Below are 24,717 nucleotides of genomic sequence, written 5' to 3' on the forward strand. Positions count from 1 at the left end.
CTAAATTTCTTGCAAAATTCCTCGTTTGGACAATAAATGACATATAATTATCTGCCTTAACGGACAACAACATGAACAAAGAAATGACATGTGGGCTAGTGACCTGAGGTCAACGATCTTTACAAGTCATGCATTCCAATTGACATTACTTCAGGGAAGGGATCGCTCCGCCCACTGATTCACGTGACCCGGTAAAAATACGGTACCGATGTATTTACACTAATGTTACCAATGAATTTACCTTATATAAAGTTTGTGTATATAAAATTTTGATGCTTCTAATATTTTATTGAATAGTAGATATATTATTCAATGTATAAATGTATTATGGTATTTCAAAAAAGGGGGGAAAATATATGCATTCATGTAATAATAACGCATGAAACGTTTTCCAAAGATCGTGTTATTTCTTGTTGATTTCAAATGAAAATTTAAAACTGACAGAATATCATTATATCTTACAAATTCAAAGAGATATTATATGTAGAAAAGTATATGATTATGTTATGATCGTTTTATTTTGAAATTGAATTAGCGAAACAAAAACAGTAAAGTTATATTAGTGACACAAATTAATTTAAAATCATTTTTCGGGTTTTATGTGTGAAATTCAGTTTAAATAATACATTAATTTGTTTATGAATTGTTAAAATTGATTCAGAAAATTGCATGTCCTTGCTTACTTTTTATGATATGTGATTATGTATTGTTAACATATATTTGATATGATTCACGACAAAATACAACGTTATTCTCTTTAAAATAAGCTTCACATCAGATATGATGTTATTGGTATAAGTTTCGTATTAAGCAGATCTATTTGAATATTTAATGTTAATTTATTGAACTTGAATAGAAATATTCAGGTAAGATAATTTCACCCACTCTTTGGCTGTATTTACTCATTATATTTGCATTTTTACGGCTGCGTTTTTACTGACGCTATACGTAATAAACGAAAAAATGTCATATCTTCTGGATATTCTAGGACCTGGTAATATGCAATGTGATTATCAATAGAAAGAATGGAAATAAAAAAGTGGATTTGTTTAAACCGTTTCATTTTTCAATGCATTGTATTATAGCCAGGATAAGTGTTTCGTACTTATTATTTCCATATGTAGGAAATTATTGACTTTTTGTATACATGTACTCGATCTGTCAATACGTCAGTATATTTGGTAACTTAATTAATATATCGATAAAAAGCTTTAAATTGACAGAAAATTAAAATAATTTCAATCTAAATTACTTCTGCACCATTGTCTTAGACAAGTAGCTTGTCTTAGGAACAGACATTTTAGCGTGGAACTGATAACGATTGCTGATTGGCTTATTTCTGTGACCCCTGCCAGTTTGATTGACAGGCGGCGTAATGTCAATTTTACAGATTTAATCTTTTTCTAGTTTTAAACCATAACTGATTAAATTGATAAAAAATCTATTAGGAAAGGAGAGCAGTATTTATCATTGTACCACAGGAAAACACCTAAACAAGGACCAGTACCAAGCCATTTACATCGGCATATCTGTACATGTATTTATACAAACATTGTTTTGTTTTCGTTCATTCATAATAATGCTATCCTAATTTTTATTTTATTGTTATTTGATAGAATGATGACTTTTATGAACCGCCCTTAAACGGCCGGCAAATTTGAGCCTGTTTATCGACAGTAATAGTGAAAACAAGCATGCATACTTAAGCATCGGCTCAAGCGAAATTCAAAACTTATAAATGGCAAAGTGAGAATGCAGGTGTATTCGTACGGTGGTAGTCATAGAACCTTCTGTGTGAAAGCAATATATGACCCCCATTTCCCTAAACAAGAAAGTAATGAACCGAACTACCTTAATTAAATTTTGAAAAGTGAAAGGTGTTCAAAGGTTATGAAGCCAAGTAAAAATGGCTGAAAATATAAAAAAAAACTAAAGTCTGTTGATCACGTAGCCACTAAAACTTCAGAGTTTAACAATCAAATATGAATTACCCGTATAACACTAATATTTGGTATCTTATATGTCATTATTTGATATACAGACTGTTTATAAAGCTAAGCCCTTATCATATATACCAATAATTCATATAATATAACACCTAATATCAAAATTAAAACAACAAATGAAATCTTTATTGTCGAAATATTTGAAGTAAGATTACAACGATTTTATATAATATTGTTTGTTCAATTGGCGTATTTTTTGTTGTTATTAAAATAATACGACCCAGAAGATTTATTTAAATAACGGTGCTAATAATGATATGGATATAATGATAAAAATAAGATATAACCAGTTTTATTAAAACCATTAAAAATACAAAATCTTCATAACTGTTTTTATTAAAACAATATCTGAAAAGATAAGTACCGAAAAATTGTGTTTAGATGGAAATAAATTGTTTCTATATTACTCGTATATTTATTAAATTGAGAAAAATTCGGAGCAATTGTTTTTTGAATTACAGATTTGGAAAATAATACAAGCAATGTAGTTCAAAATATTACCTGCTTTTATTACAACTAGAGTCTAAATGGAGTTATTACAACCACTCACGCATTTACATTAACCAATCAAAACGATCACTTATCTGCTATTTAATGTGAATTATGTGTGCTTACTTCTCACACAGTGGCTAAACTGTGCTCTGGTGATTTTGAAGTGCCTTACTGCCGTGAGTCTAAACTACAAACACCGCCACCACCGAACTATACACTATTCAGTCGTACTACGCGGAAATCTCTAAATTGGAAATCTGGAATAAATCGAAATTTATCGAAAGGTAATATAATTCTTATAAGTCTATTTATAAGTCTTTTATAGTTTCCTTTACAATAGAGAATATATTGTGGACTATAAGACTTTTAAAAGATACCACTACTGGTACTGCAAATTATTTTTTGTGAATTGTGTATCAAGTTTAACGAAAGATGTAACAATGTTGCCTTGTTATAATATTTAAGGCACATTAAGCCTGAATAATTATATATTTGTGAAGAAAGAGTAAATATATGTTTCATTATGTTGTGATAATGGATTTATCAGAGAAGAAAATAGCGCTTAGTATGTAATTATTTGTGATAAGGTAGTCAAAAGCAAACAAAGTAGTATTTTGACTTCCATACAAAATACTAAATCACTACAACAATTCTAATAGCTAAACAACTAAAGAAGCAAATTTGGCTACGCTGTATGGCTAATGAGCAACATTTTGGAATTTTTAACAGAATATCAAAGATTTTTTGTGTTTTTTTTTTAAGTAAAAAGTAGCATTTTTTGGTTTAAATTAGATATTACATTTATGGGATTTGGATTGATATAATTTTGTTTTGAAATATAAATCGTATGATATACATGTAGTATAAAATTTCTCAGTCTTGTTGTTTTTGTATTTTAAAGGTGATATAGACAAGGTCACAAAACGTTCCAAAATGAAATATATAATTGCATGTATAAGCATAGTAAGCGGTGATTGAGGTAAAGGCCCAGTAGGCCCCGAAAAAAAACCCACATTATTTCTCAAGACAAAACGTCTCATTTTAAACATTTTGCTACATTTACTACAATGCTAATTTCTTCGCCTGACAAGTATCTAATTAACATGCCCTTAATACATTATTTAAACATCAGAAAAGGACACAATTTTATTTATTTCAAAACTACATGTGCCTTTAAAACAACATTTTGATTAGGAAATCTATTGAATCGAATTTGTTAAGTGTGTGTTTTAGTATGCTTTTGATAAAGTTCAATGAAAATTCTAAGCATTTCAGACAGTCAAATATTCCGTACCTTTTACCAATGTTTCCAAGTTTATTCATACAAAAGAAGTACAAAATCCCACACATATCAGGCGAAGCGCCGGTGATTTTGAAGTGTTGAAGGTATCCCTTTCGTAAATCTACTTTTACGAATACATCATGACTATTACAGATTAAAGTTCTGTCTTTAATTATACATGTATGTGTTATATTTTTTTATTTTACAAACAAATCTTGAAATTCTCTTGAATTGAAGGAAATACTGTAGACTGTGCACATGTTGTGTCTGATTTTTTTCAGATGGAAAATCTGACAGATAATGCTACAACAACACAATTTCGCGCAGACGAGAATACGTCCTCTAGCGCACAACATATGACGTCAACGGAAACATTAAATATCACCAATGACAATACTTGTTTGCATGCCATTGAAACTCTGTACTTTGCAACTTTGTTTCGAAAATACTTTGTACAGTGTATTTTTGCGGTTGGAATTCCTGGAAACTTGCTTGCTTTCCTAGTTTGGATTAGACCACGCATGCAGAATGCGTCCGGTGTTTACCTCGCTGCATTATCACTGGTTCATTTAGTTTTTCTACACCTTTATCTGATCCTCATTGTTGAAATTTACTGGGGGATTCGGCTCTTAAGTTTTCCAGTTATATGTGAAGTTTTCCCGATCTTTTTCTATTTTTTCCAGTACATGGATCCCCTTCTAGTATCGGCGTTTAGTGTGGAACGCTATATTTCTATATGCCACCCTTTAAAGAGGCTCTATTTCTGCACACAAAAGAAAGCAATTATTGTGACAATTATATTAGGACTTCTCTCTGCTTGTCTCAGCGCGATTCATGGCTATTTCTGGTCGTATGAAGATGGTGTGTGTATCATCCGGGATGAGGTTTTAGTCGGGGATGAACATTCACTCTTTGTAATTTGGGCGTACATGACTGAAATATTCTCGTTTTTTGTTTTGCCATTGTTTATAATGATTGTTAATATTCGCCTATTGTATTACATCAGTTATGAACGGCATAATGATATTGGCGCGTCTGAAATACACAACACCGCTAAGATGTCGTCTGTCCATACTATCGTGCTACTGTATGTCTCATTAGTTTTTGTTCTGAGCACTTTTCCGGTGTCAGTTATGTATGTGTTAAACTTTTACTTCAGAACGAAGCAAGGATGCACATATATCTTGTTCTCTGTGGGTAAAATTATGATTGAAACTGTCGGACAAATTCATTTTGCTGTGAATATATTTATATATATTACTACAGGGACCGTTTTTCGGTCAGAGACGAAATCTTTGTTCAAATTATGCATTAGGTAAACGAACATTTGGACCTTGACGCCTTTACAATCTTATTTCCTTGTTTTAGTTACCTTACAAATATTTTATGTTGCTAACAGTTAATGCACATATATTTGCTTTAAGGTTACATTATGAAGTTAAATCAGAAAAGTACTGTGCTTGTTTATCAAAACATGACAAAAATCAAAATAACCCTTCATTATAAAATAGAGATAAATAAAGAATCCCTAAAGGAAGCCCAACAAGACAAAATTTAAAATGTTGCAGGCTCAGTTTGCATTGCGTCTGTTCATAGACGGTAATGGAAGGTGCAGGTTACCGTCCACGCCCCCTAGCACCGGCTTAAGCAGAATCCAACATTTAATCATGGTAATTGTCAAATTTTGAATTTAGAAACATCCGCAGATGTGTTGTGTTCATACGGCGGTTATCATGTAAACTTCAATGTGACATTCCATGAAAAGCGGCGTATAGTCCCCAAGTAACCGAATGTGTGTGCCCCAAACGAGAAAACAATGGGCGGAACTAAATAAAACGTAATTTTGAAAGGGGATTAGAGGTTATGGAGAGTGCATATCACAGATATGAGGAAAAAAGACAGATTTTAAAAGCAGGCAACATATCCTTTGGGTGATTCGGTGATTTGTTATCAGACAAATACTGATATCTCGACGAAGAGAAACAGCAAGGACCTACATGCTGGTACCGGGTAACAAAGGGACTTCTTAATAACAAATTAACAAGAAAACATGAAATCGATGTCGCTAAAAGAAATACCCGAATTATTAGATTTGTTATTTTCTAGAAACTGTTTTTTTTGTAAGTACATGTATTTTATTCAAAAGTGTTGTTTTTGTAACAAAGTCTGTATGTGTGAGCTGATTGTGATGAATTTTAATATATTGATTTGTCTATATTGCCTATGGCATTTACATCAATGTTTACCCTATGAATGTCTTTGAATAATTCTTTTATGAATTTTTTCATGTACTGTCAGTCGTTATTATAGCGTATTGTTTCAGTAATGTCTTCTAAATGTGTGTAATACTGTGATAATTTTGTAACTATATATACTTTAAAAGTAACCGCAAATAAAAAATATCCCTGAAATCTTTTTTGTCTGAGCTTGTATTATAAATCAAAATTGTGTCTTGTAATGAATAATTCCTCTCTCTTACACTTTAACGCCAACTTATTTATATAATCGTTTGCATGTCCAAAACGTACCAAGTAACAAGAAATCAACGAAAATCATTTGCCCTAATCGATTTTAGTGTACATGTATTATTTTCTTTGAAAGTAACGTGATGAATAAAATAATTATTTTGTATACAGCATTAAGAAATGAATTTTACTTTATGCTTTTGAGTGGAATACTGATTTATCCCTGAAATTATATTTGATAATTTCACAGTGGAAATTATCAAAGTATAATTTCACACTTTCAATGAGAAGACTATTTTTAAGATTTTCCCCATGTGGTACCTCAGTTATATATTTGTTGACAATTCTGACATTGTCAGGGCTGTTTAGAGAAAAGCAAAGCTGGAATTGATAAATAACTTAAACTTCAAAAGTAATAAAAAGAAAGAAAAATGCTTCAATTCATTCAAATAACCAATCACCAAATATCGTCCCTTAATTTTTGGTTTCATTTTTTACAGTCTGAAAAAAAAATACACTTCCTTCCATATGCAAAACTGCTTTTGATGACTTGTGGGCATATTTAAGTATCCTACGAGTTATAACTGCCTTATGCAATATGAAAACTTGAAAAACAATGACAGCCATCAGTCCGAAAAATAAGTAAACAAACCAGCGTTCCTAAGACACCCTTTCACCAATTCCATGTTTTGGGGTTAATTTCCTAATTCTTAGAAGCTTTTTGAATATTTTCACATCTGTCAACAATTATTTATTGTCTGTAAAATTCTCAAATAAGTTTCCTTTCTTATAAAAGATGTATGATTCACAAGTCCAAATAGCCGTGAAATACACAACTTTAATAAATGGTGGCCGTTTATATTATTCATAGCCTGGTCTAATATAAATTCGCCGTAAGTAACGAAAATAAGGTCGGATGGTGTGACTTTTTCTACTACTAGAATTGTTTGTTTTTATTTTTAAAACATGCGATCATTCATATTTTGCGAATAAAATAAATAATATCATTGACATTTAACGTTAATTGTCAAACTTATTTTTCAACTCAAGACTTCTTGTAAGTCGACTAAAATGAGGCTACCAGTGGGGAAAACAGATTTTAATATTAAAGTTAATATTGAGAAAATTTCATTTAAACTTGTTTTAAGCATAAAATAAAAAAATGTTTGTTGTGTAATTTGTAATTTTATTTCATCTCGTGAACTTTAAATACAGTATTCTCACGCCACTCGTAAGAATTCTGTTTTTAAAGCTCACTCGATGAAATAAAATTTCATCATACACACAAACAATCAAATATTCTCTATGTAAACCGGAAGGCATTGTTTATTCAAAGAGTGGAATGCTTTTGCAGGTTTTTAGTGACCACAGCTCCAACTGTTATAAACAAATAATACGGTGTAACTATGTTTCGGCATAAACGATGTACTGAAAGTGAAATGTTGCAATTACAATCATTATGATTTTCAATATGCGGCTAGTTTTGAAAACGATGATTTGCTCTTTGAAATATGATTCACAGCTTGTAGTAGAAAAAAACGACTTTTCCTTCTCTGTTATTTATGCAATTCCCATGTGTAATTCACACGATCCCTCTGTCTTCTATTTGCTTCATATCAGTCATCACATATTTAAACCAAGACTTTTTTGTTCACTAATGACAACTTCAGGATATTAAAAAGGTAGTCATTTAATACATGAACTCGTATATTCAGACAACTACAATGATAAACCATTCTAATTGAATATTTTTGTTCAAGTTTTGTTCCTTAGCGTGAACGTTACCCTAGATAAAAGTTTAATATTATACTTTTTAAGCGGGCGATGGTTGAAGTATTGTTATCAGTGTCATTCACGTCATCACTTTATCTTTCAACAATTTCACAGCATCTGGATAGAAATGACAAACATACTCAATTTCTTTTCTGAAATAAAACGTCTGCTGCACCAGCCGCGAACATTGTCATTCCACAAGTGTAGCCTCTACGCTTCATATACATGCAAAGGCTCTCGCTTCCTCCCGGCCACTTGTCAAATTCAATTGACATCATTGTAATGTTCACATTTCTCCAAGGTACAGTATTTAGAACACCAAGCTCTACACCCTCTACATCTAAGCTTAGAAAATCAACATTTGTTCGATTTAATGCAAGAAGGATTGAATAGAGCGGGAAACATTGTACTTCAACAATTTGCTCTTGCTTAAATTTTTGTTTTGCATTGTTCTTTACTATTCCTCCAATAACTGGTGTAGTTGTCATGTATTCCTGTAAAAGAGATAGACAAGTAATTTTTCGCGAGAGGGTTGACTTTGAGTTTTGAAGTTAGTGGCCTAGTGGCCTGGCGACCAAGCGGAGTGAAGTTTGCGGCCTTGAGGCGTTATGCAGGCGACATAACAGCCTGAAGTTGGCGGTCTAGCGGCCCAGCAGCAACTGATATTTTTAGAATTGTTTATTTAAAAAGGCCTTTCATGAAAAATTATGGAAAATTAAGACATATTGTAATTTCCTGGATACAAAAACAGAAAAAAAGTCAATTTCAAACATGTTTTATCATTTTTACATTGGTGGCTTTGCACTCGTCCGATATATAGTCTACTTTACTCCATAAGAGCACGTCACTTTAGTATAAACTAGAAATGTGTCCATAAGACACGGGTGCCCCAACACTCCACTGTTCTGTCAATCTTATGACTCTAGGTCAAATATTTTTTGGACTACATGAGCCACAAGTTGAAAACCGAAAAAATACTAAGTAAAGGGCAAGAACTTTATAACTACTGTATAAATCCACAAGCAAACCCAAAGTTGCATAAGTACACATGCTGACCAACATTCTTGTAAACTTTCAGGCCTACAAGTCAAATACTTTTTGAGCTATGAATGAGAAAGTTTAAAATTACAAATTTATACTACTGTAAGTCAAGGGCAATAGCTCTTACAAAAGTGAAAGAAAATTCACAAAGTCCCAGGTGCATAGCTTCACAGTGATCATTATTCCTGTAAAGTTGGTTGATTCTAAATCAAGCACTCAAAGAACAAATAACACAACATTATAAAACGGTTTTACTAAGTCAAGGGCAATAACAAAAATACTGGAAAATTCCACAAGTGAAACCCAAGGTGCACATCTACATATGCTTAGCAACATTCCTGAGGTTTCATGACTCTATGTCAAATCCTTTTTGAGTTACGTGCGAAACAAGTTGAAAATTGCAAAATTTTACTATGTCAAGGGCAATTACTCTAAAATACTAAATAAATCAACATGAAAATACCCATGTGCACAACTACACATGCTGATCATCATTCATGTTAAGTTTCATGACTCTAGGTCAAATACTTTTGAGTTACGTGCGACACAAGTTGAAAATTGCACATGTTTACTAAGTCAAGGGCAATAACTCTAAAAATACTGAAAAAATCCACACGAAATTACTCAGGTGCACAACTGACAATTGAATTAAAATTTAAGATTGATGTCATTCATAATAAAAATATGAACACATTTAGGTAGAGTTTTGCCTTCCGTACTCCCGGTTGATGTTAACCTGACTTTTTAATCATGACGTAGACCAAATAACGCCAGAAAACGAAATAGCTTGCAACTGAAGCAGGCTCTAATACAAGCAACTTCAAAGGTTATGCAGAGTGTTTGATAAAACGGCTTATAAACTGACGAAGATCCAATATTCTGTGGAAAGCTTATATTTTTCCCCGTAGACTGGTGCATATCCCAAAGAAATTGGTACAGAAATAAAATATTAACATCTATTTTCGTTTCCGAATCGAGCAACATTTGTCTTGGAAATGATGCCGAAAGTGACGTCATAGTCACGTGGTATTGCACGTGCAGATCAACATTCCAGTTACGTTTCATGACTCTAGGTCAAATACTTTTTGAGTTACGTGCGACAGTAAAGATAACGGACAGACGGACGGACGGAATTGCCAACATTTGGGGTTTATTTGCTTTTTCTTTCATCTTTATCAATGTGGCCATACCACGTGACCTTTCGGGTACGGAACACGCCGATTTTTCCCCCGATTCATGTATGTTTTTTATTCATAACTTATTTATTACTCTACCGATTTTGATCAGATAAGGCGCAGAGTACCCATAATTATATCAGTTATCCACGGTATATCAAAATTCTGAAAACCCCTGAATAGTTTTTGAGAACATTCGAGTACAGTTTTCTTTTCATAGCCTGGCCCGAGGGGAACGGTACACACTCATTTGGCATAACAGGCGATTTCTAGCAAGTCATATGTTTTTTGACACTATTTCATAGAAAAATACATGTTAAATCTGATATATTTACTATGTCCAATGTATCGAGTGAATGCAATGATGTTTTAGCATATTTTCATAAAGTTATGTTGAAATGATACGGAACACACTGTTATTTCAAAAGATACGGTACACACACAATTTCTGTCTTTGAAACAATTCTAAAATAAAATATATAAAAAAATTAATTTCAATTATTATGTGAGTGATTTTTTTCATAGATATACATTTTATTAATTTAAACGAGAACCCTGGGACCTGTTTTGCAAAGTATCATTATGCCTACAGTTTGTTGTAAACAGGATTATTAAAAAAATAAAAGAAAATTTTGAGAGTACGTTGCGCAAAATTCGGTTTTATATGTTGAGCAATTATTATTTGGCTATAAAATGTTAAAATTTTAGGGAGGAATACGGAAGACATTGTTTTGTTTTGATTTTCATTTGAAACAATTAGGTATATTCTTTTGATTATAAAACGAATTGTGAAATTCATGGACATCTGTTATGTGTGATTATTATTTCATTTAATTTGTTTGTTCGAATATATAAATGACTGTCTAAACGTAGTATGAATATATAAACAAACAAGAAGTTAGGAGTAAGTTGGAATATATGTTCCTTGCAAAATGTTGTTTAAATAATCGAATTTGGAGGAAAAACGCTGGTTTTGATGTAAGAGGATTTTTTTAAATCACGGAAAGTTTAAAGTTTTTTTTTCGGCCACATAATATTTGGTATGAATAATCTGCCAGGGTCCCAAACTAACTGCATGTATCTTAATTATCAAATTATCTAAATATGGACAAATATATTTCGCAGTTTTACGTGAAATCAAAATTAATAATTTGATAATTTGAAGAACCCATATGGGAACAAGGCCTGTTATATATATCGTAACGTAAGCCGTAGTTTATACAAGGTAACCTTGTTACATATACGTGTAAGGATAAACATGTTAGGAAATTTGGTAAAATTATGCCTATCTTGGACTTTCATTTCAAGATGCATTAAACACTTGAGTTCATGGATATGTGTGCTTGCGTGTTTGTGTTAAAAATAAAATGATATTTAATAATACCCATTTTGTCAATCAAATGCTATGGATTTTGGAGGCTGCGTTCTGTTTTATATACTACACGAAGTAGGTACGAGACCACAAAGTGTCACTTCGATGTTTCGATTTTTTATGTGAGAAAGTTTACTACCGTACAGAATGTCGGTCGTTTTACTCAGGTGCCCGTTCGTTCCTTTATTTGTACCCAAAGGGGCACTTATAAAACTCGAAAGTCGCCACATGAAATGTCAGTTTTATGAGCCGTGAAACCAAACCAAAAAATGACATCATTACATGAATTAAAAGTTATTTTTTAAAGCTTCATGCCTTTAAACATTAAAATTTAAGCAATGGCGACTACATTTTTATTTGTTTGGGTCGTCAGACAAAACAAATAATGGTAGCGAAATTTCAGGCTCTGATATGCTTATTTGCAAAATAAGAAAGTAGTCCGAACCCCTGGAAGCGTTATCTACCTTTATATGTACTCTAACGCTGAAAAGATAAGGGGGGATCACTGTGTTAAGATTGTCAAATGACGGGCGCATTAAATTTTCAAGCCTTCTCGGGAGAAGAAAAAGTAGTTCCCGATTGGTCAAAGACTTCAAATATTGTGTAATTCTTTACAGATATACATGTAATATTAAGCTCCATGATTATTTACATCAGTGTCAAACGAAATAAATAAGGGTTACAAACCCTAATATAGAATGATATGGTTTTCTTCAGACTGTTATCTTATAACTTCCCCGTGGTCGAGGGGTTACACGCTCTTTTAGGAAGAGAGATGTCCTGAGTTCAAATCCAAGTTAAGGCATGCTTTTTTTTTTAAAATTGTTTAAGCAAAATAAACAATGCATTACATATCAGTGTTGCAATAAGCCTTATAGCCAATTTACTACAGTTATGATACTAGAAACAACATTGGTGGCACTATACAAAAACAAATTGGTTTACAATCTCACAGCCTCCACCTTTCTGACATTCTAAGACCCAAACAAATTCAGTGCCTTCTGTGATTTGATTTAATTAAACATGACCATGATATTGCAAAATTGTACCTAATGACTTGCTTATTATTAACAAAATATAAATATATATAAATTGTTATCAAGTAATGATACTTTTTAGCGATTTAGGTCATGACCTTGTTTTATTTTTTCAGGATGAAGCAAAAAGACATATCTTACTTCACTTAAACTAAAAAAATAAAAAACAACAATAAACACAGCATTATATAACAACATCTTCTTTCTATAGAGCGCAACTACCTGATTCTGTGAAGATTGAAGTGTTTACCCTAGGTGATTTTAAATAAAACAATTACATGGAGGTTGTAAATGTAAATGCGTGATCTCTTGAAATATATAGTGCACAAATACATATAAACATTAAAAGTAAGCATTACGATACATTTCAAAAGAGGTCCCTGGGTTCTCGTTTAAATTAATAAAATGTATAACTATGAAAAAAATTACTAACATTATAATTGAAATTAAATTTTAGTAATTTTTATTTAAGCATTATTACAAAGACAGAAATTGTGTGTGTACCGTATCTTTTGAATAACAGTGTGTTCCGTACCATTTCAACATAACTTTATGAAACTATGCTAAAACGTCATTGCATTCACTTGATACATTGGACATAGTAAATATATCAGATTTAACATGTATTTTTCTATGAAATAGTGTCAAAAAACATATGACTTGCTAGAAATTGCTTGTTATGGCAAATGAGTGTGCGCCGTTCCCCTCGGCCCAGGCTATGAAAAGAAAACTGTACTCGAATGTTCTCAAAAACTATTCAGGGGTTTTCAGAATTTTGATATACCGTGGATAGCTGATATAATTACGGGTACTCTGCGCCTTATCTGATCAAAATCGGTTGAGTAATAAATAAGTTGTGAATAAAAACATACCTGAATCGGGTGAAAAATCGGCGTGTTCCGTACCCAAAAAGTCACGTGGTATGGCCACATTGTTTATGAGGGATTTTTCCCCATAAACCAGTAAAATTACCACATTTATAAACCAGTCGGTTTATGGGATTTTCTTCTTCCTTTAACTAAAATTATGGACGGAATGAAGCTCAAAGACCAGTTGATGTTCGCCCGGACCGACGGATTGATGGACGGACAAGGGTAAATCTACCCCCCCCCCCAGTGGGGGCACAAAAATATCAGTATTATGACCAAATACAGTTTTCTTGGAGTTGCCTTTCTGATATCGTATGATATTTTTTTCTTTTTAGTACAAATCGCCAAGTGTTTGCTTTGTAACCCATTCCTAGACTACCTAAGAAACTTTTGAACAAAGAATAAAATATAGATTTATGCGTACGATGGAAGAGTTAGACAAATATCAATTTGAAACATGTTTACCTTTGATGGATATGGATGGACACTAAGACAGGCATTTATGATGTAAGCTTTTCTTCTTTTAAGACGTAATTTCTGAAAACTTTTAGATAGTGGTTCTATTAGAACTCCTGTCCAATTTCTATATCTTTCGAAGAAAAGAGTGTTCGACAAATATTCTCCATCATGAGCCCCGCTTTCAACAAAAAACCCTTCTTTCTGTAACAGAATTGAGGCATCTGGTCGTTAAAATAAGTTTTAGAAAAGAGTAACAAAAGAAATTATACAATGCAATACAATTCATTATTGCATATCAGACAGGATTATCTACGGTTTATACAAGTGCCATGTAAGACAAGTCGCGTGCTTTAAATGACGTCATTGATGCACGCATTTTATGAATAAATTACGTTCTAAGGATGACATTTTACTGTTAACTTATGAATGAAGTTGTAAAGTCATGATGTACGCTACAATAAAAACAAATAGCGTAATGAGAATATAATATGGTGGGATAATGTTACGTTCTAATTATACAATATTAAGCTCTTTTTCTGGTTAATATTTAGCAATTTATATTTCTTCAATAAAAAAGTGTTGAAACAAATAAAATAGACCTTATATCTTGAAAACAAAAACACTCGCATAATGTTCACACACACACACACACACACACACACACGCACGCACGCACGCACGCACACACACACACACATACGCGCGCGAACAAGCAACACCTTAGTAATCTGGAAAATTGGAGTTCCCGCCCGAGCAAAGAAAGGAAAGTAGTAAAAGGTGAAAATTGCAGATTCAGTCTGATTGAATATATTCAGGAGAGATGATGGTATAGATTCAATAAACATTTGTTTTAGAAAATCAATGTTAAATTTTTTTTGCTGGTACTTTTATACTTTGCTTTTTAATGTTTCAATATTTTTTTAATATTATATTTTGAAATTCTTTGTAGAACGCTTCATTCAAACATTAAACTTTCTGTTCAGTTTGTTCACGTATTTGAACTTCATTTAAAACTGTGTTAAACATTCATTTGCACAATGTAAATCGGGACTCTTTTTGTCCCATTTGTCAAACACATAGCTAGTTATAGTTAGTATAATGTAACATGATACCTATTTTGAATAGAGGTTATTTACTATGATTCGTACTTCATACATAAAAGGTTGCATATTATTGGTGATCGAGAAGCACTGTTAGATCTCATTTTCTGACATCTGGTCAATTTTCAGAAGTGTAATAAGTTTATGGTTTTTATTTGGTGACAATGTTTAACAGCTCACATGATAGTATTTTCATCTTTTTTACCAGTTTCATATGCATTATTACTCTATAATTATAATAATAAACAATACTACTAATAATGTATTGACTATTGTCCTGCTGCTATTTTTTGCAAACGGAATACAAAATTTACAAATTTGCTTGTACTTTTACACTTTGCTTTTTAATGTTTCAATATTTTTTTAATATTATATTTTGAAATTCTTTGTAGAACGCTTCATTCAAACATTAAACTTTCTGTTCAGTTTGTTCACGTATTTGAACTTCATTTAAAACTGTGTTAAACATTCATTTGCACAATGTAAATCGGGACTCTTTTTGTCCCATTTGTCAAACACATAGCTAGTTATAGTTAGTATAATGTAACATGATACCTATTTTGAATAGAGGTTATTTACTATGATTCGTACTTCATACATAAAAGGTTGCATATTATTGGTGATCGGGAAGCACTGTTAGATCTCATTTTCTGACATCTGGTCAATTTTCAGAAGTGTAATAAGTTTATGGTTTTTATTTGGTGACAATGTTTAACAGCTCACATGATAGTATTTTCATCTTTTTTACCAGTTTCATATGCATTATTACTCTATAATTATAATAATAAACAATACTACTAATAATGTATTGACTATTGTCCTGCTGCTATTTTTTGCAAACGGAATACAAAATTTACATATTTGCTTAAATCTTAAATTTAAAAAGAACATCATTCGTTTATTATGTCAATCGGGAAATTTTAATTCTTTAAAATATAACTGCAACACTACGGCTTTTTAACATAATATGTTTGCTTTATAGAATCGAATCTGTGTACTATTTTTTTTCTGGATTCGATATTGCTTATGCCAGTTATAGGCTACGTAAGGAGAAGCACTTTTGACACGTTTAATGGATATGAAAAGTCAAAGAAAATCATGAAAAATATATATCATAACACGCTCTTATCCATGATTTATTCTTACTGTAGAATAATTCAGAAACTAATACAAGTGAAACGGTATAGCTATATCTACAATAAGAGATATAATACGAATTTTCAAGACACTTACTTTGTAACCTAGTCTATTGTCAACAAAAGCCGCTTGTCCCATGGAAGTATCCCGTTTGTTTATTTCTGCTAAATTGTATGGAAGATTGGATGGTGGTACAATAAAATGTTCCCGTATCATCTGTAGAAGACGCGGGTTATCAGCGTCGACTTTTTCTTTATTCAGTTTTTTCATCTCATCTTTATAGCCGCTTTTCAAAGTACTCGAATCCAGAATTTTTTTATAGTCACGGGAAACTTTCTTGGTCATATTGGTTATACGTGCATCTTGTTCACTATTCGAAAATGTTTTTTTAAAACTATTATCGGAAATATCGTCTAATTGTTGTTTATTTTGTTTTGAATTGCTAAAATTTATATGAACAATTAGCCAAACTATTACGAATAAATTTATTATATTAAACGCATGTTGCAAAATATTCCTACGATTCATTTTAATAAAATCAACTTATCAATTATACGTTAACTAAATTCATTTATCGAAAAGTACGTGCTTTTTTAAAGATCCAGTATCGATTGGTAGTATTTTACAACACACGGCAGATATAATATTGCTATTTGACCTTTTTAAGTGTATTTGCATTCTACTTTTTTTTTTAATTCTGTCACTGTATACTCTTATTTATTTGTGTCAGGTCAGATAACGCGCTTGAACAACTGTGAATATATATATACTATAACTTTTGTAGTATACAATAAATAGATAAATAAATAAATAAAAAAGTAAATAAATAAATAGATAGATAGATAGATAGATAGATAGATAGATAGGTAGATAGATAGATAGATAGATAGATAGATAGATAGATAGATAGATAGATAGATAGATAGATAGATAGATAGATAGATAGATAGATAGATAGATAGATAGATAGATATGGATGGATGGATGGATGGATGGATGGATTGATGGATGGATCAAATAATCAATCAATTGATCTACCTATCAATCTATACCTACCAATCTACCTATCTACCTACCACGCGGATCGGTTGGATGAATAAGTTCCTGTAGACATGCTATCTATATTTATAAAAAAATGGTTCCCTAAATCCTGGTTATACTAGTAACACATTAATTGATAAACTAAGATGATAAATTCGAGTTTACCCAAACGTTTATTAAATCTGAAAATGTGATGTTTTCAAGTGTACATAAAGTGTACGTCTTTCAAGAACATAAATCATGCAGGAAATAAATTGAATATTGCCCTGGTCGTAGAATGTAAAAAGATTTTTTTTTCAATATTCTAAAACAAACAATGTTCACTTCTTTGGTAGGCAGCTTTCAAAGAATGTTCATTTATATTGCACTGTTTCACTCATGGACAACGTTGAAGATAATGCTTACGAATAAACTATTTCATCAGACATTTTAATCTAGATCATTCAGTTATCTTACTTATTCACGACCAGTCAAACATTACATGTGGCTATCAAAACAAAACAAACATATGGACAGTTTTTAAAAAGATGTATACTTTAACTATTACGTTTGTTATTTTGGTATCAATATTTGATGCAAAATGTGACGAGTCAGGAGATGATTTCAAAGCCAGACTCATTGCTTTGGAGAATAAATGTGAGTAATATTTGAAATAATATAAAAACGGAACAAAATCCTGATTTAATGTAAAAATTGCACAAAGAATTTCAATTTAATTTCATAAAATGCAAATATGTATAAAAGAGTATTAAATGAAATCCTTGTAATAGGTAGATTTCCTTATCTCCATTTAAGAAATAAAAACAATGTGTAATATGGTAGGCAGGATAATATTTTGATACATGTATAATTATTCATACAAGGATGTTAAGAGAATTTACAGAAATAGCTTTCTCAGATACTCTGTATTCCTGCTACCTTTAAGCGCCTTGCGTAACATAGATTTTGCATTTTTCATAAATTTATTAACATTTTATTCTCTAAATCACTGTTACTCCAGTAAGAATTGATGGTTATCATTACTGTTTGGTGTACTTGTATGCATTTTATCACTATATTTTGATATGAATTCATTATAGTATTTTTAATTTGCAGTGGAAAGACAAGCAGTACAGATAATTTCTCTTCAGAAAGAGGTTTCTACCCAAGAAAACACCATTGCTGACCTGAAAGAAAAAGTTGACGCCCAGGACAACGATAAAAAGAAAATGGAAGCTGAAATACTGAAGTTAAAACGGGAATCACTGAAGCACAACCGAATAATAAAACACTTATTGAAACTTGTCAAAAAGGCGCCAATTCAGCAGAACGAAAATGTCGTAGACAAGAATGACGATGAAAGAGTGGGAGTTATACAAAAAGTTGATAATTTAAAAACACTTGGTAATGCAATTCTTTATTGTTAGAATTCTAGTAATTCCCATATATAATGTAAAAATTGAGTACAACACATTCTGCTAGTTTCTGCCTTAATCATCATAATCTAGAAAATGAAACATTTATGAGATGTTGTCAATACAAATATTACACAAAAGGCATCAATCATTAAGATAAACACTATTTTAAATGTACATGTAGTATTAAATAGTTTTTGAGGTCATCTTATTTCTTACATGTGAATTGCATATAACTTTAAAATGTCCATTTATGATATAGAAAAAGTTATTTCAGTGAATGAACCATATCACAATCACTATTGGCTTTTTTACGTTGAAAATACATTTATATTATATTTTTCGGTATGTTGTATTTTCTCTATCATACACAACATTGTTTGTTTCTGTTCTATAGACGCACTTTTAACATGTTCACATAATGCGAACATAGATTTTATTGAACATTTGATTCATTTTGATAGTATTTAAAATATGTTACATTGTTAATTGCAGATAAAAAGAAAAGATTTGTGCTTGATATGGTCGAGACGGTTGCCTTTGAAGCAACAATCGCAGGAGGGAATATTGCACACCACACACATATCGATGACAAGATTGTTTTTGAAACGGTATCATTAAATGTTGGCAATGGGTACCACTCTGGAAATGGAACTTTCATTGCCCCGATGAGCGGCATTTATGTGTTTTCAACATCAGTAATGATGATTGGAGCAAATAGCATAGACACTGGGATGCATGTTATAATTGAAAAGAATAATGCTGAAATTGCTGGCGCTTATGCTTCTAACAAGGGATCATACGAACATAGTTCTGTAACGGTTACAATGGACTTGAAGGTTGGTGATACTGTGGCTGTGACTGTAGAACGCCATGATGATATCACATTCTACGGTGATAATTTGACCAGCTTTACTGGATTCCTGCTTTATGCGTTTTAAGTATTTATGTAATAGAACTTTCAATTTTATACTTTTAATGAATAAAGTATAAAATGTTGCACATCTTTGGCTAAAACATGATCACATTGTTTTTTTTTTATATACTTGTATGACATTTCTTAAGCGATATTGTTGAAGTAATGTTTGGTGCAGCAGCATAAAATAAACCTAATATAATACTCAAAAATGCGGAAAAAGTGTACAAATAATCTTCCAGAATCTGTTCAGTTCTTCTCCAAACCTTTCACAGTCAAAAATTGTGTGCTTTACAGAAAAACACCTCAATTAGTGACACATTACAATGTTTCTGACGTACATTTACTGAGCAGTGCTTTTTAATCACTTAGCAGTTTTTGAGACAGTCATATCACTATCGGAAAGCGCAAATTTAACGAATATATCTGCTGCGAACCTTCAAACTTAAATACTGAAAGATTAATCTATGAATAAGTAAAATAACTGGTTTCATTTTTCCAAACTCTTAAAAATTGCAATACTGACAGTTTTACAAAAATGTTTATCTGTCTTTATAAGAGTGATTTCTTGGTCTTTTTCGCTTATTATGCAATCGTCCTGTGCATTTGATGTATCACAATACAGCAAAAATCGGGGATATAATATTACATTATGCATTACCGTGTATTGTCACTGGACACAGTCAAACCCATACGGCGACATTACACTTTTACTCGTAGAGAAATCTTAAGTGTGAAACTCCATGTATTTTGAGACATTAAAGCAGACTACCATTAGTGAACTAAAAAAAGGTGACGAAAACTTATGGTGAAATAAATATAACCATCTTGATAGTTACATATTTAAAGATACAACTGATAAACAAGCTATATCGAATTATTTCTTTGTGATAGCGTAAGAATATACGTGTAGTCAAACTGCCTGAACGAACTAATTTTTATTCACCTACTATATTTTGAATACTTATTCACGTAATTATTTTTCAATACTACCAAAAATATAAATTGTTATCATACAGAAGGACAGGTTGACTTACAACTATTATCACGAATTTTTACGGAGAATTATAAAGGGAATTTTAACAGTCAATGTTAACGTTCATTTAAATAGATAGACTTTAGTGTTATCAAAATGATAAACTTTTGATAAATCCTTTTCTGCGTTACAAAATTCACAAATATTATTAGAGGAAGCAAAACAAGGGATATAAATCTATCTTAAATGTAATGATTAAGGTTTCACGAGGTAACGTCCCTTCAAATACAATAATTGCTCTAAGTCTTATTGAAATGCACCATTACTTATTACAAGATTTCACCACTTGTTTACTTAGACAATTTTGTCGAGTTCAACACAAAATTTAGTGAAATATAACAATTTCCCTCATATGGTACACCTTACCTGTCTAAAAGTGTTTAAGTAATCCTTTGATAGCAATAAAACACTTATCATGGCACCCATATTTTACATTATAGTCGTCACAACAATGGTAACATTATAGTCGTCACCACAATAGTTGCAGTTTTATCGCCACCACAATTAAAGCATTCCATCTTCCTTAATGATAACGATAATAAATGACGCTTATTTTTATAAATGAATAATAAACAGTTTTATTAAATATGTAAATATTTAAAGTTTTAATGAACGATATGATTGGAAAGGATATAATTCTCATTATAATATTCAATGTAATGGGATCTGCAATGCTGTTGCATCACCTTGTTGTAATTGGTGTTGTTGATGTTGAGGTATACCATTCTAAAACTTACAACTGATGGCACGATGTATCCGATGACCATGATTTTGTTCACTTTTTATAGCAAGTTCTGTTATTAGAATTAACTTAAAATAAATATATTATTGTAATACTTAGCACAGATGGTTGTCTAAAACTTGCCCCCCCCCTAAAAAAATAAAGCATTTGAATAAGTACAAAGATGCAGAAGGAGAAACCCTGATTGTCATGTTTTGGGAATAAATTTGCACGTATTTAGAATGTTAGGTTATTTAAAGATGAAATATATAACTTGTACATAACTGATCAAAAGAATTAAAGAGAAATCTACTTTGAAAACAATAGTTTTCTTTGGATAGAACTAAAAACAAACGTTATCATGAAAGATACATTTGAGAAAGCAACGCTACTATGAAACTTTCGGATAAATAAATGTAAATTTTTACCTATTATCTCTTTTAAAACATTTCTGTTTACTTTGGTACAAGTAAACGCATGTTCAATATAGAATGGGTTGTTCAATATACAAATTAAGTGAATTTATTCTCAATCATTTATAAATATTTGTAAACACATTTTGTTTACAACCTGAAATCATTAAGATATTACAAATTAAACATGTCATGTACAATTTACATCACTCGTTTATACAAAATTTCAATCTGTAATTTAAATAAAATATATATTTGACAGCAATATTATACTGGGTTTACAACAATGATATATCCGTATAAACATAACTTTCAATGATAATAAAATATAAGCATTTTTAGCTGATTTGGCATTACTGTTGATCATAGAAATAAGTGCAATTAACATATGAAAAGTTGAGACATTTATCGTTAACCAATTTGGAAATTTATGAGCACCTAATTTGTTGCGACATTTTTCGTTAATTTTTGGACATTTATCGTTAATTTATCGGCGATTGAGACATTATCGTCAATTTTTGGACATTTATCGTCATTTGGACATTTTTCGACGTTTGGACATATATCGGCGCTACAGGTATTACTAATTTTATCAACACGACCGACTTGCTAGTTTATGAATTCATTTCAACAATGCGTCATAAAACTTTAGCGTCCGTATGCTGCTAAAATAGATTTTAATGCAATAACTACAAGATGCGTTTGCATATAAATCCCGAGGGGAGATGATGACAGTTCTAATTATAATTGCGTGTGAAATGATCACATATGTTGTAAATAATTTTAGCTCGAAGTGCCGTTAATTTGTAATTATTTAATTGTAATTAAATTCATGAAATTAAATTTATTGAGATATTCCAAGCAATTGTTTTGCAAAATGTACGTTGGTGTTTACGTTTAGCGGTACAATATACAGTATCACTGTTTTAACTATTTTTGGTCAACAAATAACGACTTCAGTTACCACTTTGAGACTCTCCGACTCAGACCAATCTGAGAAAGGTTTTGACTGAAAGAAATGTACCTAGGACACAAGTTGTAGACAAGATCGATTTCAACCGCTGTTTTTTACTATTCAAGAGATTTAAGAATGATAGAATCAAAATATTGAGTATATGGTTTTGTGAAACATAAATGTATAATCATTATGACCATTGCCATTCTACATTTTGTCATATATGTATTAAGACAACTGATTTGCTTTCAATTCTTTGTTTTTTCTAATGCATTGTTGTTATCTAATTGTAAATATACGGCTATTTTCGGACATATAATAAACCAATTGACTCTCTCTTCTAATAGTCGAAGACGTAAGGGTATTAAGGGAAATAGCAAGCTATTACGTATATGTTATAGATCAACAATGTACAGTTAACTATAATAATGTGTTAAACTTTAAAGGTGGTATAACGATTTGCTTTCCTTGTGACATTGGTACAGAGCAGGGTTTTATATGTCCAGTTCTGCTAAATTGTATGGAAGGTTTGATTTGTACAATAAAATGATCCCTTATCATCTGTATAAGACGAGGATTATCAGACTTATCTTAATTCAGATAATTCATCTCAGTTTTATATCCTCGAATCCAGAACAGGAAACTTTCGTGGTCCTATTGGCTATACGTGCATCTCGGTCATAATTCGAAACTTTTTTCTTTTATCGTATTCTATGTCAGGAAATATATTCTAACTGTTGGCTATTTTGTTTTGAATTGCTAAATTTAATATGAACATTTAGCCAAACTATTGCTAAAATATTAATTATATTAAAAGCATGTTGTAAAATTGTTTACGACGCATTTTAAAAATATAATCTTTAGATCGATTTAGTTCTAAAAGTTAAATTTGTTCAGTTAAAAGTAGTTATGACACTAGCTACAGTTACCCCACTTAGTAAAGCAAAGTAAAGCAGATATAGAGAATAATAGGTTGGTGCCGTGGATGGAGAAAGTTTATCTGGCGAGGCGGAGGAATTTATCGGGTGAGCCGAAGGCGAACCCGATAAATTCCGGTGCCGAGCCAGATAAACTTTCTCCATCCACGGCACCAACCTATTATTCTATTTATCCTGTCACAGTTTTTTTTAAAATTTATTAGGTAAACCACCTTTATTTTTTTTACTGAGTTGTGTCCCTTTCATTGTGACGTTGTTTAATTTTAATCTTACGCTTTGCGCGAAAAAAAAAATAGTTCTCAACATTTTGATATTTTTTCAAAATAAAATAATAACAACAAACTATGTAAACAACTACTATTTTATTCCACAGCATTTTGTCAAATATCCTCTCAAGAACTGACCAAAAATTATATAATTTCGCTTTTGGCTTTCATACGCATCTACATGTACATAATGTCATACATGATACAGTACTTGTCTCACCGTTTCACGAGTTTACTTCATGTACAAATTGAAATTCTGGATATTCAATACAGCTCCAGAAAATAGAGAATTCATTTGTGTATTTAGTGTAACAGTGTCATTTACAAATGCGATGGAATTGCCACTGGAATTTGGAGATACCACCGTTGGCTGCAACTGAGATGGTGGGTGGGGAACAATTTCAACATGTAAGTTTTGATTTTCATTTTGTTTCGACTCAGATGCACTTCCTTTGGTTGCATTAACATTAAGAGAAGATAAATTTTTTTCATTCATTGATGATTGTGCATTGGAGTTGACAGTCATTGGAGCAAGAACTATGTGATTGTCAGAATGAACAATTGGCTCAACAGATTCATTTACTTTTGGACAACTGGTTGTGGATGGTGGTTTAGGTCTTACATTTGATAAGATCTTTGAACATTGCTTATGTGTTTGCTCAGACATTGTAGAATAATTCATGACAGATTGAATGTTCTTATGGCCACTTATCTGCATAATGTCGGTCGGAGCAATACCTGAGTCTCTAAGTTTGTGTACTAAATGTTCCCTTGTTGAATGGTTGGTTAATTGAACGCCGCCTTTCCTTGTTGATCTTGTTTTTCATAT

The 24,717-nt window shown here is 31.5% G+C and overlaps 2 protein-coding genes across 2 annotated transcripts; one reads left to right on the forward strand and one right to left on the reverse strand.

The window, feature by feature from the left end:
* Positions 1-8,105: 8,105 nt before the first annotated feature.
* On the reverse strand, positions 8,106-16,715 carry LOC132726069 (protein Star-like). The gene is made up of 3 exons (XM_060711333.1): positions 16,305-16,715; positions 13,978-14,172; positions 8,106-8,512 (listed from the first exon to the last, which is right to left on the reverse strand). Exons 1-3 carry the CDS (start codon positions 16,551-16,553, stop codon positions 8,159-8,161), a joined length of 798 nt encoding a protein of 265 aa, XP_060567316.1. The 5' UTR covers positions 16,554-16,715; the 3' UTR covers positions 8,106-8,158.
* A 971-nt stretch (positions 16,716-17,686) lies between these two features.
* LOC132726078 (uncharacterized) lies at positions 17,687-19,642 on the forward strand. Its single transcript, XM_060711343.1, has 3 exons — positions 17,687-17,885; positions 18,345-18,632; positions 19,139-19,642. Exons 1-3 carry the CDS (start codon positions 17,777-17,779, stop codon positions 19,582-19,584), a joined length of 843 nt encoding a protein of 280 aa, XP_060567326.1. The 5' UTR covers positions 17,687-17,776; the 3' UTR covers positions 19,585-19,642.
* The last annotated feature ends 5,075 nt before the right edge of the window (positions 19,643-24,717 follow it).

This window comes from Ruditapes philippinarum, unplaced genomic scaffold (genome assembly GCF_026571515.1).
Source record: "Ruditapes philippinarum isolate M1 unplaced genomic scaffold, ASM2657151v2 ctg462_1_1_1_1, whole genome shotgun sequence".
Classification (NCBI taxonomy): domain Eukaryota; kingdom Metazoa; phylum Mollusca; class Bivalvia; order Venerida; family Veneridae; genus Ruditapes; species Ruditapes philippinarum.